A 14212-nucleotide genomic window follows, 5' to 3' on the forward strand; every position below is an offset into this window, starting at 1 on the left:
ACTAACACAACACTGTAAGTCAACTATACTTCAGTTAAAAAAAAAAAGCCCCCAGGCCGGGTCAGACCCAGGTAAAGCCAGCTACAGAGTTAAAGGGAAGTGGTATCTCTCCCAGGGAGCACGTCCGCTGGGACCCCACGTGCCCTGGTGCCCCTGAAGCTTCCCCCCCTAAAACGGGCACAGCGGGTTGGGGGGTGAGGCCATGCACTCGACAGTGTGCGTCTGCTCGGTCAGGGCCTTGTCCCGCCGTCCAGCCCATGATGGGCTGGCTTGTGTCCCCTCCAGAATTCGCAAGTCAAAGCCCTGAGCCCTAGGACCCTCAGAATGTGGCTGTATCTGGAGATGGGTCCTTAAAGAGGTGTATTGAGGTAAAGTGACGTATTAGGGTGGTCCATGACCCCATAGGCCTGGGGTCCTTACAGGGAGAGGAGATCGGGACACAGACACACTGGGAGGGACGACCACCCGAGGACGCAGGGAGGAGATGGCTGTCCCTCCGCCCCGCAGAGAGGCCTCAGAGAGAACCAGCCCTGCTGACACCTGGCCCTCCGACTCCCAGCCTCCAGAACCGGGAGAAAGCAAGCGCCTGCTGCTGAAGCCCCCCGGGCCACAGGGTGCGGTGCCGGCAGCCCTCGCAGCCTGACCCCTGCCACCGCCCGCACCCCTCCATTTCTCCAGTACCTGGGAGCTGGGGGCCCGCGGTGACCTCTAGGGCATGTGGAAGTGGTGTCTGTCCCCTGGTAGCTGTGGTCAGGCCGGTGGCAGTCCTGTTGGCAGGTTGGCTGGTGGCCCGGGGAGTGGGTGTGCTGGCCACAACCCCTGGGACTGTGAGGCCAGCTGTGGCCCTGCTGGTGGGACTGCTGGAGGGCATCCTCGCGGTGGGCGGCGGGGGTGTGGGGAGGGGCTGGAAGGCCATGGTGTCCAGGATCCAGCCCTTCAGCCTGGTGATTCGCGTGTACACGCCTGGTTTCCTGGCCTGGGCACAGCCGATGCCCCAGCTCACGATGCCCGCCAAGTAAAACACGCCAGGGGTCTCCTCACAGGCCAGGGGTCCCCCAGAGTCACCCTAGAGAGGAAGGCCAGAGGGCCGGCTGAGCATCCCGTCTCTGCAGAGGGCACTGTCAGCTCCCCCATGTGCCCGTGGGTGCGGGGGGCCCATCGGCCACGCAGGGGGACCCGCGTGGGGCCTCAGCAGGCCCGGCTCCCGGCCCCAGCCCAGCTGGGGGGCCGTGTGCGACCCTGAGAAGTCACTTCTCTCTGAGCCTTGACTGTTCTTACTTTTGTATTGGAAACACAACAAAACAAAGAGCCAGAAAACGCTAACGAAAAAGCAGCCCTCAGGGATGTCCCCGCCACTGGGAACTAACCGCGGCTCGCTGGCCACCAGCCTTTCCTCTTTTCTTTTCGTTTTAAATAACTGAGGGGCGGTTGGTTTACAATGTTGCAGCAGTTCCTGGTGCACAGCCTAGTGATTCAGTTGTGCAGATGCATGCTCTCCTTCGTGTCCTTTTCCGTTAGAGGCTGTCACAAGGCAGCAAGCCTAGCGCCCTGCGCTGTAGGGCAGGCCCGTGGTGCTCATATGCTGCGCTTGTGGCGGTGTGTATTTGTCAACTCCAGACTCTCAGTTTCCCCCTTCCCCCCTTTCCCCTTTGGTGACCACTAGTTTGTTTTCTCTGTGAGTCTGCTTCTGTTTTGTCAGTAAGTTCATTTGTGTTGTATTTCAGATTCCTTAAAAAAACTAGGAACAGACTTACCATATGATCCAGCAATCCCCCTCCTGGGCACAGATCCAGAAAAGGGGAAAGCCGTAAATCAGAAAGACACACGCACCCCAGTATCCACAGCAGTACTACTTACAACAGCCAAGACATGGAAGCAGCCTGAATGTCCATGGACAGATGACTGGGTGGAAGATATGTGGTCTGTATACACAATGGAATACTACTTGGTCATAAAAAAGAATAAAATAATGCCATTTGCAGCAACATGGATGGACCTAGAGATCATCATATTAAGTCAGATAGAGAAAGACAAATATCCTATGATATCACTTATGTGTGGAATCTAAAAAAAATGACACAAATGAACTTACTGACAAAACAAACAGACTCAGGGACATAGAAAACAAACTTGTGGTTGCCACAGGGGAAACGGGGGGATGGGGGAGAGGGACAAATTAGGAGTTTGGGATTTGCAGATACACATTACTGTATATAAAATTAACCACAAGGACCTACTGTATAGCACAGGGAACTATATTAAATATCCTGTAATAAATTATAATGGAAAAAGAGTCTGAAAAAGAATATATATTTGCATATATAATTGTACTTTGCTGTACACCAGAAATTAACACATTGTAAATCAACTATACTTCAATAAAAAAAATTTAAGAAGCATGATGTTTGCTGTAGGTTTCCATTATATACCTTTCACAGGGTTTGAAATTTTTTAATTTAATTACAAAGGCTTGTGAAAAATTATCAGAGGCTTTTTTCTGTGGCTTTGAAGATGACCCAGTTTCCCCACTTCAGTCTGCTATAATGTAATGAGCAGCATTAGTGGAATTCTCCTGTGTGGAGCCAACCTTTCTATGTGACCAGCTCACCTTGGTTGTGATGTATGTTCTTTTTACTACACTTCTGGGTTGAATTTGCTAAGATTTTAATAAGGGGTTTTGCATCTGTGCTGCTAGGGAGAGTGCCTATGAACTTCTTTGTGTGTTTCTTTGGCTTCGATAGTGTAGTTCAGCTAGCTTCTCTTTGTGATCTGGAGCTGACTTTTCCCCTTAAATGGCTCAACAACATGTCAAGCATGACAGGGTCATATGTGTGTGTCCTAGTATAGGTCCCAGCGTCTGAGAGCACAAACGACAGCTTTTTGCATCAGTGTGCGAGTGTGTGCACACGTGTGCGCGTGTGCACGCATGTGCATGCGTGTGTGTCTGTAGACCTGCCACGTACTTTGAGGCTGCCACCCCATCTGTTCGGACACACTGCTCTCTCTGCATCGTACCTTTGAGGACACCTGGGTGGTCTCCAGGTTTCCCCCACTCCGACTCCGCTGCACTGAAAACCCCTCTCCCTACCTTTGCGTGACCGTCCAGTGCAAGGAGCCTGGGCCCACGTGAGTGGGATTGCCGTGCAGCAGGGTGCAGGCACTCGGGGTGCTGCCTGGGCCCCTCCTGCGCCCTCACCTGGCAGGAGTCGACCCTGCCCTCCAGGAAGCCGGCACAGATCATCCTGTCCGTGAGCGAGAAGTTGTAGAGGGCGCTGCACGCCTTCTGGTCTATGATGCCCACGGACGCCCACTGGAGGATGTCCGGCTTGGTGGCTGCCAGGAAAAGGAGACCCCCCCATCCCCGAGGCCACTTACAGAGGGTCACTGTGCAGTGCCCAGCTTGGCTCTGACAGCAACCCCAGAGGGAGGTGCCACCCCCGTCCCACAGGTGACAAGACAGAGCTCATCCTCGTGGGGAAGCGTCTAAAGTCACGTGGGGGGGAGGGTATAGCTCAGTGGTGACGCGCGCTTAGCACGCACGACGTTCTGGGTTCAGTCCTAAGTACCTCCACTGAAAAATGTATGTAAGTAAATAAGTCTAATCGCTCCCCCCCAAAAAAATAGAAAAAAGAAAGTAATAAAAGAAAAAAATTTAAAAGTAGTCATACAGCGTGCAGGAGATGGGCCCCAGAGGCCCAGCTCGGAGCGCGCGGGCGCCCCCACTGGCCCCAGCAGACTCCCCAGCACCTCGGGTGACCTGCAGGGGGCGCCCCGGGGCTTCCAAGGAATCCTTAGCTCTCGGGCCTCTGAAGGGTCTAACACAAGGGTCCCCAAGCCTTTCCTGTGAAGGTCCACAGAATAAATACGTTATGCTTTATGGGCCAGACGGCCTCTGTGGGGACCTCCCAGCGCTGCTTTCGTGGCGGGAAAGCTGCCACGGGGCCACCTGTGAGTGACCCGCAAGGCTGGGGGCCAACGAAGCCTTATTTATGAGAGGCGGCCACAGGGGACCGCGGGCCGGAGTTTGCGACCCTGAAGTCGTGGGAGGTGGGCGGTGAGCGGGGGGGTGGGGGCTCACCATTTCCCTCCTCCGTGTTACCCCATCCAGAGATGATGCACTTCCGGCCCACGGGGAACTTCTGGATGGCCAGGGGGAGGCAGACGGGCTGCACGTGCTTGTTGAAGACCAGGGGCCGGGCCAGCTCCAGCACGGCCACATCGAAGTCCAGGATGCTGGGGTTGTACTGGGGGTGCAGCACTGCCCGCTTGAGCCCCACCTTCACGGGGCTCCCGCCGATGCCCGAGAGGGATGTGGTGCCCAGATGGGCCCGCACCAGCTCCACCTTCGTGCTACCGAGAAGGGCCGCTCAGACACCCCGCCGCCCCTCTGCCGTCCCCCAGGCACCGGAGGACCAGGGGCCTCCTTTGTCTGGACAAGAGGGAGCTGGCCCAGCGGCGCGAGGGGCCCCATGGGCGATGACCAGAGGTCAGTGCCGCCTGCCTTTGGGGCAAAGGGGAGGCGCCTGGGCCCCTGTTAGGCAGCCCCTCTGTGGCCCCTTAGAGCGCCCTGCTCCTCCTCCACACTGCCCCCCCTCTGCTCTCCCCATGGATGTCCAGACACACCCATGAGCCTGGGGACAAGGCGGGAAGGCCCCCCAGAACACCGATGGCCCCACGTTCAGACATTTCCCAATGTGTGGGGATTTGATGGGGGGGGGTGGGACCCGGTGATAACCAGGGTGCCGGGCAGCTCTCCTGGGCTGAGGGGGCCTTACTGATTGAAGCAGTGGGCAGCTGACAGCAGCCAGCGATCCCCCACCACGGTGGCTCCGCAGAAGTGCCGGGACCCCTCCTTCAGGCTGACCTGCCAGGGCACCTCTCCGGAGGCGGCTCCAAACCCGCCCACGATCCGGGTGGGCTTCTCCAGCACCGGCCTGGCCCCGCACTCTGAGGGGATGGGGGGGAGGTTCGAGCATCTCAGCCTGCTCACTGCACGAACCCCCCCCACCCCGGTTCCAGAGGGGCCTCAGAACCCCGAGCACAGCCTCCCGGCACCGGCTGGGCTGGTGAACCATCGCCTCATCATACAGACGAAGAGGTCAAAGTTGAAAGGTGCCCCAAGGTCTCAAGGGAGGTGTGTGGCCCGGCTGGGGGTGTTTGGAAGAAGGAAAAGATAAAATCAGAGAGAGCCCCGCAGCCCGCACGCCAGAGCCGCAGGCGGCTCACTGAGGTCTGGGGGCAGGGCAGGGGGCAGGTGGCTCCACGCCGTGCAGGTCTGCGGGACAGTAAAGGGGGCCAAGATGGGGCCTGGGAGCCACAGAGCTGAGACAGATGTGGAACACGTGAGCTTTATGTGGGTGGTGGGCCCGGGAAAACTCCAGGTCAGCCTCTCTCCCACCCTGGCCCCACCGTTGTGGTCACCGGCCTCTGGCTGACCCTGCCCGACAGTCTGTGTACACCTCCTGCCTGAGTTCATCACACGCTAAATGCAGAGGCTGACCTTGTGCCCTGCCTGTGCGCGTGGCAGACATCACTAGTCCATCACCCATCTCTTGCCCACGGAGCACGTCAGAAAGCCAGCACCAATCCCCCCACCCTGCATCTGGCGGACGCTGACTTCTCCCTGCCTCCCCAGGAAATACCTTGCGGCTTAGAAGCGGTGGCTGAGTGGAGAGGTGGGGTGCCGGGGGCCAGCGCGGGTTTGGCAGGGGTGTCGGCCACCAGGCTCTCGGAGCTGGTGGGCCAGGCAGTGCTGGGGACAGCGGGGGTGGGAGCCACCGTGGGGGCCAGAGGCTTGCTTGCTGTGGTGATGGCCTCCAGGATCCAGTCACGCAGCCTGGTCACTCGAGCGTAGACCCCTGGACGCCGGGCTTCCGCACAACCAATTCCCCAGCTCACAATGCCAGCCAGGAAAAACCTGCCAGAGGGCTCCTCGCAGACCAGGGGTCCTCCCGAGTCGCCCTAGGAGGCGAAGGCACGCCCTCAGGAGGGGTCAGGGAAAGCCCTCTGTCAGTCCCGCCTCCGGCAGTTGAAAACCCGGCCCAAAGAGGCAGCGCCCCCGCCCCTCCTCGTCCCTGGAGATCTTCAGTGCTGCCCCAGCGGCCGAGGCTGGCAGCACGCTGCCCTGCTGGGGCCTCCGGCGTCTCGCCGGCAGCCGCGGCTTCCTCCCAACCCTGCAGGATCTGCCCTCACTGTCCTGTCTTCTTGTCCTCTGCCTTCCCCTCGCACCTGGCTCACCGCGACTCCCTCATCTCAAACACAAGCTTTCTCTTGCTAGTTCCCGGCATTTTCTCTACCTTCTGGTTCTGATGCAGCAACCTGAGGTCATGTAGCAGCCGCTCCCCACCCACCCAGCATTAGAAACCAGAGCAAAGATGCAAACTTAAAAAAAAAAAAAAAAAAAAAAAAAAGACATTCATAGCCACATGAAAACCAAGCAGAGGCAGTCTTGGTGGAGGACCAGAGACAGAAAACCCCCCTCTTAGGGAGAGAGGAGCCTTGGGTGGAAGCCTGGGGGCCCTTCCCAGATGCCATGGCTGGGCCGGCAGGGCATGGTCTGGGGCCTCTGGCCTCAACCCCAGGCGCTCACCTGGCAGGAATCCACCTTCCCATCCAGATAGCCGGCGCAGAGCATCCTGTCGGTGAGCGAGTGCCCGTACAGGTTGGCGCACAGGGCCTGGTCCAGCAGCTCCACGGTGGCCTTCTGCAGCGTCTCCGGCTTGACCACTGCCCAGGACGGGGAGAGACAAGCAGGGTGAGCCTTCCAGGGTCCCGGCAGCCACCCCAAGCCCAGAGGCTGAAAGGCCTCTGTTCCCTGAGCCTGAGTTTCTGCAGCCACAGGGGAGCTGCAGCCCCCAGCTTGGAAATGAGCCAGGAATAAACACTCCACAGGTGCCCACCGATAACCCTCTTGGCTTGGACAGTTGAGTGGTGTCAACGTTAACACCCCAAGACTAGGCTGTGCCCCTCCCTGCCCCACCAAACCTGCCGGAATCTTTCCTTAAACCAGCTGTAGCTCCATCCTGGCTAAACATGGAATCAGATGATGCAGCCTTCTCAGACCCTCCAGGGTGTTCGCCCCCTGGTGTAATCCAAATGCCACAGCCTGGACCAGCTACCCCGGCTACCCCAGGCCCTTTGCACACGCTGTTCCAGCCACCTAGAATGCTTGTCCCTGCAGAATCTGCCTGCCTTCCCCCTCTCATCTCCTATTTTAAGTCGCAGCTCCCCCTCCCCATCCCTGCCTTATTTTCTTCCATCGTGTACATCACCATCGGCCACGATCTTGTTTAACATCTACCCCCACCCCCGGAACGTGCTGTCCAGTCCAGTAGCCACTGGGCACACGAGGCTCCAAATGCAGATTGAAATTCACAACAATGAAATAAAATGTAAACTCAGTTCCACAGTCACCCTGGCCCATCTCATGGGGCAGCTGGCTCCCATAGCAGATGGCACAGATGTGACCTGCATCCACCACCAAATGACATTTGATCAGTCGGAGCTGGTCTGGACTGGGGGCTCCATGTGGGCAGGGGTTTGGGTCTGATCTGCTTCCTGCCCCATCCCTGCGGCAGGGACGCCTGGGGTCAGCTGAGGCATCTCCATCGAGGACCCTTTCCTCGAGCTGTCCCCGCCACCAACTCATTTCTCTTGCTGTGTCCTGCGGGTCTCCTTCCCAGCACTTGTCACCACAAATGACAGCTGACTGTAGGCACTTCTGTTCTCTAAAGTCCCCCGGACACTGAATTAGCACCTACTGCACCACAGCTCCTAGGGACACGGGGGCTGGGCTCCTGCCAGCCTCTGGTCACAACCCACTGGCACATACCCTCGTGAGATGTACGCTTCTGTTTAAAAACACCTTATCTAACATACGTTGTGTATTCAAGTACACTGAGCTCCAGCCCACAGGGCTGTGACTCCCACTGGAACGAAGCTCATGTAACACGCATGCTTTCTCCCCAGAGGGCCTTCCTGTGCTTGGGACACTGACCAGTGCTTCTGCTGTACACGTGGGGCCATTAGATTTTGTGAAATCGGCCATAAAAAGCACAAAAATGCAAAACAAAAAGAAGTGGCAGTAAAGGGACCACGAAAGGACACCAGCTTCCGGTCTGAGCTGGCCCAGGGAGGCAGGGCGTCTCCACCTCTGGAATAACTCAAACTGCACATCAGGGAAGGGCCACATACCCCCCATAAATGACTCCTAGCAAGGAGGTGGATTCGCAAATACGGAATCCGTGAACGATGAGGCCAGATAGCTATGCTTTGCTTTGCTGGCCGCCTGGGCGCGGGGCGGCAGATGCTTACGGAAGTCCTCCTTGAGGTAGCCCCAGCCCGAGATCAGACACTTCTTCCCAGGCGGGAAGACGTGGGTGGCGGCCGGGAGGCACACCGGCTGCACGTGTCTGCTGAAGGGCAGGGGGCCTTGCAGCTCGAGCACCGCCAGGTCGAAGTCGGCCGTGTCCGGGTCGTAGGAGGGGTGCCTGATGATCCGGGCCACGCGGGCCCGCACCGTGCTGGCCTCCGAGCCGCTGAGGAAGGTGGTGCCCGCGTAGGCCACCCACTCCGTGGGCTCCTGGAACCTGCAGGGCAGACAAACCCCACCTCAGAGGCCCCACCGAGGATGCGGCTGGAGGGTAAGGAGAGCGAGGCACCCACCCAGGGGAAAGATGTCAAGGGGGCACCCCAAAACTCAGCCACTGAGACTAATAATGGTATTTTCATGCAACACTGTCGAAACTCAGAACTAATGCAAACAAACAAAAGAGCATGGTGCACAAATTATCAACATTTAAACAAAGACAGGATCCGCAGGGCTGGGATTAGGGCAAGGCGAGCGAGGCCCTGGACAAGGGCTGGCTGCCAGGCGCAGTCGCACAGCCGCTCTCGCTCTCAGCTGTGACGGCGTCACCACCGGCATGCAGGAGGCTGTCCTCTGCACAAGCATGCACGGGAGTGGTCCAGCGGGTGCCTAGCATGCACAAGGTCCTGGCTCAACCCCCCGCACCTCCATTAAAATAAATAGAAACCTAATTACCTCCCCGCTAAAAAGAATAAAAAATAAATTCAAAAAAAAGTTTTTTCATCCAAAACAGAAGATCTAAGAGTTGGAGGTGGGTGGCAGTGAAGGAAGCTCCAAACACATTAGATACAAAACAAAACAAACAAAAAAAAGTGCACAGGAGATTCAGAGGTGGTGGGTCATGATCTTTTCTACTTAATTTCAAATGGTTTGGCAAGAACATATACATGTAAACATATGTGTGTAGGTACAGACAGACAGATGAAGAGCCTGGGAGAGGAAGTGAAAATGGAAAAATATTAACAGCCCTTGAAATCAGATACAGGCATGCGGGTGTTTGTCATCCTATTTTTTTGTCTTTTCTATTTAAATATTTTTATAATAAAATATTGAGAGGAATGAAGTTAAAGTGATAAAAACCAACTCCTGGTGCCCTGAGCTATGTGACCACTGGGCCCCAGACCACACCTCCCGAGGGAGGGAGTGGGTTCCCCCCGGGAATCCCAGCAGGCCGTTGGGACAGTGACCCCCGGGGTGGTTCGTGGCCGGGGCCCCCCGGGGGGCCCTCGTTTCCCACCGCCCCGCCCTCTCCCCTGAGGACTCCTCAGATGGAAACAACCAGAAAAGCAAGGCCTGGCACAGCCAGAGGCTTCCAGAACCTTCTCCCACCTCTTGGCCAGCTCTGTTCTGATTGGCCACTCAGGTTGTTAAAGATTCTGACCATCCTCAACAGCAACAACAAACGACCCAATTCAAAACCAGGTTAAGAGAACCCCCCGAGCAGACATTTCTTCGCAGAAGATGCACAAATGGCCAAGAAGCATGGGAAGAGGTGCCCAGCGTCACTGGCCATCAGGGAGACGTGCATCGGGACCACAGCGAGGCACCCCTTCACCCCCAGGGGAGGGCTGATGTTAAAAGCAAACAAGCCCATGAGGTGACAATGGCTGGGGGGACGGGAAAACGGGGAGAGCAGCCCGGACAGGGGAGCAGAGACCCTGGGCCCCCCTCCCCCCGGGAGCACGTTCAATCCCAGCCGTCTGCAGGCCCGAGCCGAGCCAGGAGCAGCGCAGCACGGAGTCTGGGGGCGGGGCCCGGGGACAGCCCGGCGAACAGGCCCTATAAGCCAAAGAACAGAGGCCCGGGGGCCAGGCTCCCAGGAGTAAAGGAGGAACTCTCTTACACCAACTCGAACTCTCAACCTCACCTGTTCGGCTGCTTTCCTGCCGAAAATTCTCATGTTTTTTTCCGCTCACAGAAGCACTCCCCACTTGTTGTTTTTTTTATTTTGTTTGGAGTGGGGAAGTAATTCGGTTTATTTATTTATTTATTTATTTAGCGGAGACACTGGGGATTGAACCCAGGCCCTCAAGCACGCTAAACGCGCTCCACCACTGAGCTCCACCCACCTCCAGCCCTCCTCATTCCCGAGAGCCTCCCTGGACCCACCTGCTGGTGATCAAAGAAGGTGGATGATTTCTGGAAGCCATCAGTGATCCTGAGACAAACTGCCCCTTCTACCCTGGGAGCTGGTGCTTTCTATTTTTCACCTTCTCCCTCGAGCACAATCTCTTTTAATAAAGAGCTTTGCTTGGTGGGGGCGTAGTTCAACGGTGGAGCACGTGCCTAGCATGCAGGAGGTCCTGGGTTCAATCCCCAGTACCTTCAAAACAATTAATTTTGAAAAATGAAATTAAATTTTAAAAAAAAGCTTTCCTTGCCTAAGAGTCTAGGGGAAGTGTTATTTCCATGGCATTGCTGTCCAAGAACCTGGGGAGGGCCTGGTACCACCACCACGATGGAAGAGACTGGACTCTAACAGAAAAGATCCGCACAAAGAAGGAACCACAGTAAGCTGGAAGGAGGCGCGGACCATAGTGGGCAACCCCTGCACTGGAGAATCACTACAGGGCAGGGCTGCTCTCACAGGAGGGAGGGTCCTGAGCCCCACGCCAGTTGCCCTGGCCCCGGGTCTGCACCAGGATGATGAGCCCCCAGAGCATTTGACTTTGAAGACTGAGGGGCCTTAACTGCAGCGGCCCCAAGGGCTGGCGGAAGCAGAGACTTCACCCTTAAAGGGCCACACAAAACCTCACGTGTGCCAGGCCCCAGGGCAGAAGCGGTAATTTGACAGGAGCCTGGGCCAGATCCGCCTGCTGGTCTCAGAGGGTCTCCTGGGGAGGCGGGGGGGGGGGCAGCTGTGGCTCACCCGGGATATAGGATAAACACTGGGGGCAGAAATACTGGGGGACATGCACCCCTGTGATCTCTGAGGCTGGCAGCCCCATCATAGCTCGTTCGCACGGACACCTGGCCCTGCCCAGTAGGCTGTAGGCGCCAATCAAGTAACTGGGCAGGGCCACAATGCCCCCCTATCAGCAGACAGGCTGTCAAAAGACCAAAGCACCCACAGCTGCCCCTGGACTCCCCCAGGCACGGCCCAGCCCACCAGAGGGCCAAGACCCAGCTCCACCTGCCAGGGGCAGGCCAGGTCCCTCCCACCAGGGTGGCCGTGCAAGCCGCTAGACCAGCCTCACCCCCAGGGGGCAGACACCAGACACAAGAAAGCTAGGGTCCCGCCATGCAGGCCTGAGCCTGCCCTGCACCAGCCGGGCTCCAGCCCTGACCCCTGGCAGGTCCACTCAGCCTTCCAGAACCCCAGACCCTGTGCCCGGCTGCGTCAGGGACCAGCCCCCCGCCTAGGATCTGGAACCAGCTCTGGGATCCCTGGGCCCTGCAGTCAGGCTCCAGGAACCAGCTCTGCGTGCCAGGGATCAGCAGGAAGCCCAGGGTCTAACCCCAGGATCGGGCTTCCCCTGCCAGTGGGTGGGCGGGCGGCAGCCCCAGCGTCTTCAGGGCCCTGACTCTGCCCACCAGTGAGCCAGCCCTGACCCTCAGGCCCCCTGGGGTTCCGCGAGCAGCCACCTCATGACCAGGCCCCGCTGGACGGCAGCCAGCAGCACCCGCACAAGGCAGGGCAACCAAGCAGGCTGCGGGCCGAGCCAGAGCACCCACGTAGCCAGCCCGCCGCCACAGGAGGGCCGCGCAGCCCTCCTGGGGGGGGCCCTAGAGCACAGAGCTGGGTGACGAGAGGGGGGCGCGTGGTGGGGACGACAGGGCGTCTCCTACGGAGGGCCACTGCTCCAAGGTCGAGAAACGCAGCTAACCCACCATGTACGTGAGATGCAAACAGCAACTCAGATAGAGTGAGAGGCAGGAGGGAGTTCCAGACCAGGGCACAAGGCAAACCACCAGAGGAGGAACCGAGCGAGGTGGAGCCGGGCAGCCCGCCCGAGAAGGAGCTCAGGGGAATGACCGTAAAGGCGATCAGAGAACTGCGGAGGCGGGTGGATGCAGAGCAAGAAGTTAGAAACTGTCAGCAGTTAGAACATGTAAAAAGCCACCAGAGGTGAATACGGTAACTGCAATGGAAGACACGCTAGGAGGAATCACCGGCAGGCGAAGTGAGGCGGGAGAACGGGAGAGTGAGCTAGAAGCCAGGAGAGGGGCAGGCACCACCGCAGAAGAGAAAAGTGAAGAACAAACGAAAAGAAACGAGGACAGTTGACAAGGCCTCTGGGACAGGAAGCACACACTGCAGGGGTCCCAGTGGGAGAGAGGGACAGAAGGGGCCCGAGGGAGTATCTGAAGAGGTAATAGCTGAAAATGTCCCTAACTTGGGAAAGGAGAGCCCCCCGTCCAGGACAGAGTCCCACCCACGACGGCCCGGAGAGGAGCACACCAAGGCACACCGCGCTCAAGACGACAGAAGCCGAAGATGAAGCGAGACCGTGAAAAGCGAGAAGGGAGAGGCAGCGAGCAGCCTGCGAGGCGGCCCCCGCAGAAGCGCCACCGGCCGGCGGGAGCGGCGCAGCTCATTGCACGTGACGAGGGGGATCCCGCGGCCGCGAGCACCCCGCCAGCGGGCCCGCGCAGACGCTGTGGGGAAGTCGAAGGCTTTGCAGACAAGCAAAAGCTGGGAGAATTCCGCACCAGCAAGCCAGCTGTACGACAAGCGTTCAAGGAACCTCTCCAGGCCATGGGGAAACTGGAGCCCTTGTGCGTGGCTGGTGGAAATGGAAAACGGTGCAGCTGCTGTGGGAAACAGGTTGACGGCTCCTCAGAAGAGGAAACATAGAATCGCCATGTGACCCAGCAATTCCACTTCTGGGTTTATGCCCAAAGGAACTGAAAGCAGTGACTCAGACAGTTGTACACATATGTGCACAGCAGCATTATTCACAACAGCCAAAAGGTGGAAACGACTCAAGCGTCCAGCAATGGGTAAATGAATGAACATGTGTCCATCCACACACTGGAATATTATTTGGGCATAAAAAGGAAAGAAGCATTGACACCCACTACCAGGTGGATGAACCTTGAAAACATGTTAAATGAAATGACAGTCACAAAAGGACACATACTGTCTGATTCCACTCACAGGAGGTCCCCAGAGGAGTCACATCCACAGAGACAGAGAGGTGGGCACAAGGGGCTGGGAGAGGGGAGGAGAAGTCTGTGTTTCATGGGGACAGAGTTTCAATTTGGGAAGATGAGAAAGTCCTGGAGATGGAGGGTACAGATTGTTGTACAACAGTGTGAATGTAGTTAATGCCACTGAATTGTACCCTTGAAATGGTAAACTTATATTATATATAGTTTGCCACAATTTTAAAAATTTAATGCATTTAGATTTAACAAAAAGAAAAGAAAAGGAGGGAGGGAGGGAAGGAGGGAAAAGTTCCAAGGGGCTCTGAGGACACCCAGGAAAGACGGTGTCCCCAGAGTGGAAAGACAGAGGCGTATGGGAGCGGGGATGGACCCAGCCCACAGGGATGCGGACTCACTCGTTGAAGCAGTGGGCAGCAGACACCAACCACCTGGCACTGACGACAGCGGCTCCACAGAAGTGTTCGTTGTTTTCTCGGAGGCTGACTTGCCAAGGGAACTCCCCTGGGGATGCTCCCACACCACCCACAATCCTGCCGGTGATCCTCCAGCCAGGCTGCAAACCACAGTCTGCAATACAGAGATCGCCAACCAGGACCCCAAAAACGCAGGACCATGGCCCCGTTCCTAGCACATCTGCCTCCAGTCTCTCATCCCCACGGCCCCCAGGTTCAAAGAATGTCAAAGCCAGCAAACCCCCAGAAGCTGGGGGGCAGCATGGAACAGACTCCCCCT

At 57.5% G+C, this 14212-nt stretch overlaps 1 protein-coding gene across 1 annotated transcript in view; it reads right to left on the reverse strand.

The window, feature by feature from the left end:
- The window catches only part of TMPRSS9 (transmembrane serine protease 9), a 47391-nt gene that overhangs the window by 4605 nt on the left and 28574 nt on the right, over nucleotides 1–14212 (reverse strand). Inside the window, 8 exon segments of the mRNA XM_032466034.1 lie at nucleotides 682–1066; nucleotides 3197–3333; nucleotides 4079–4350; nucleotides 4776–4947; nucleotides 5643–5961; nucleotides 6590–6726; nucleotides 8314–8588; nucleotides 13876–14047. Coding sequence (XP_032321925.1) covers nucleotides 682–1066; nucleotides 3197–3333; nucleotides 4079–4350; nucleotides 4776–4947; nucleotides 5643–5961; nucleotides 6590–6726; nucleotides 8314–8588; nucleotides 13876–14047 — 1869 coding nt within the window.

Source organism: Camelus ferus, chromosome 22 (genome assembly GCF_009834535.1).
Source record: "Camelus ferus isolate YT-003-E chromosome 22, BCGSAC_Cfer_1.0, whole genome shotgun sequence".
In the NCBI taxonomy this organism is placed as follows: Eukaryota; Metazoa; Chordata; class Mammalia; order Artiodactyla; family Camelidae; genus Camelus; species Camelus ferus.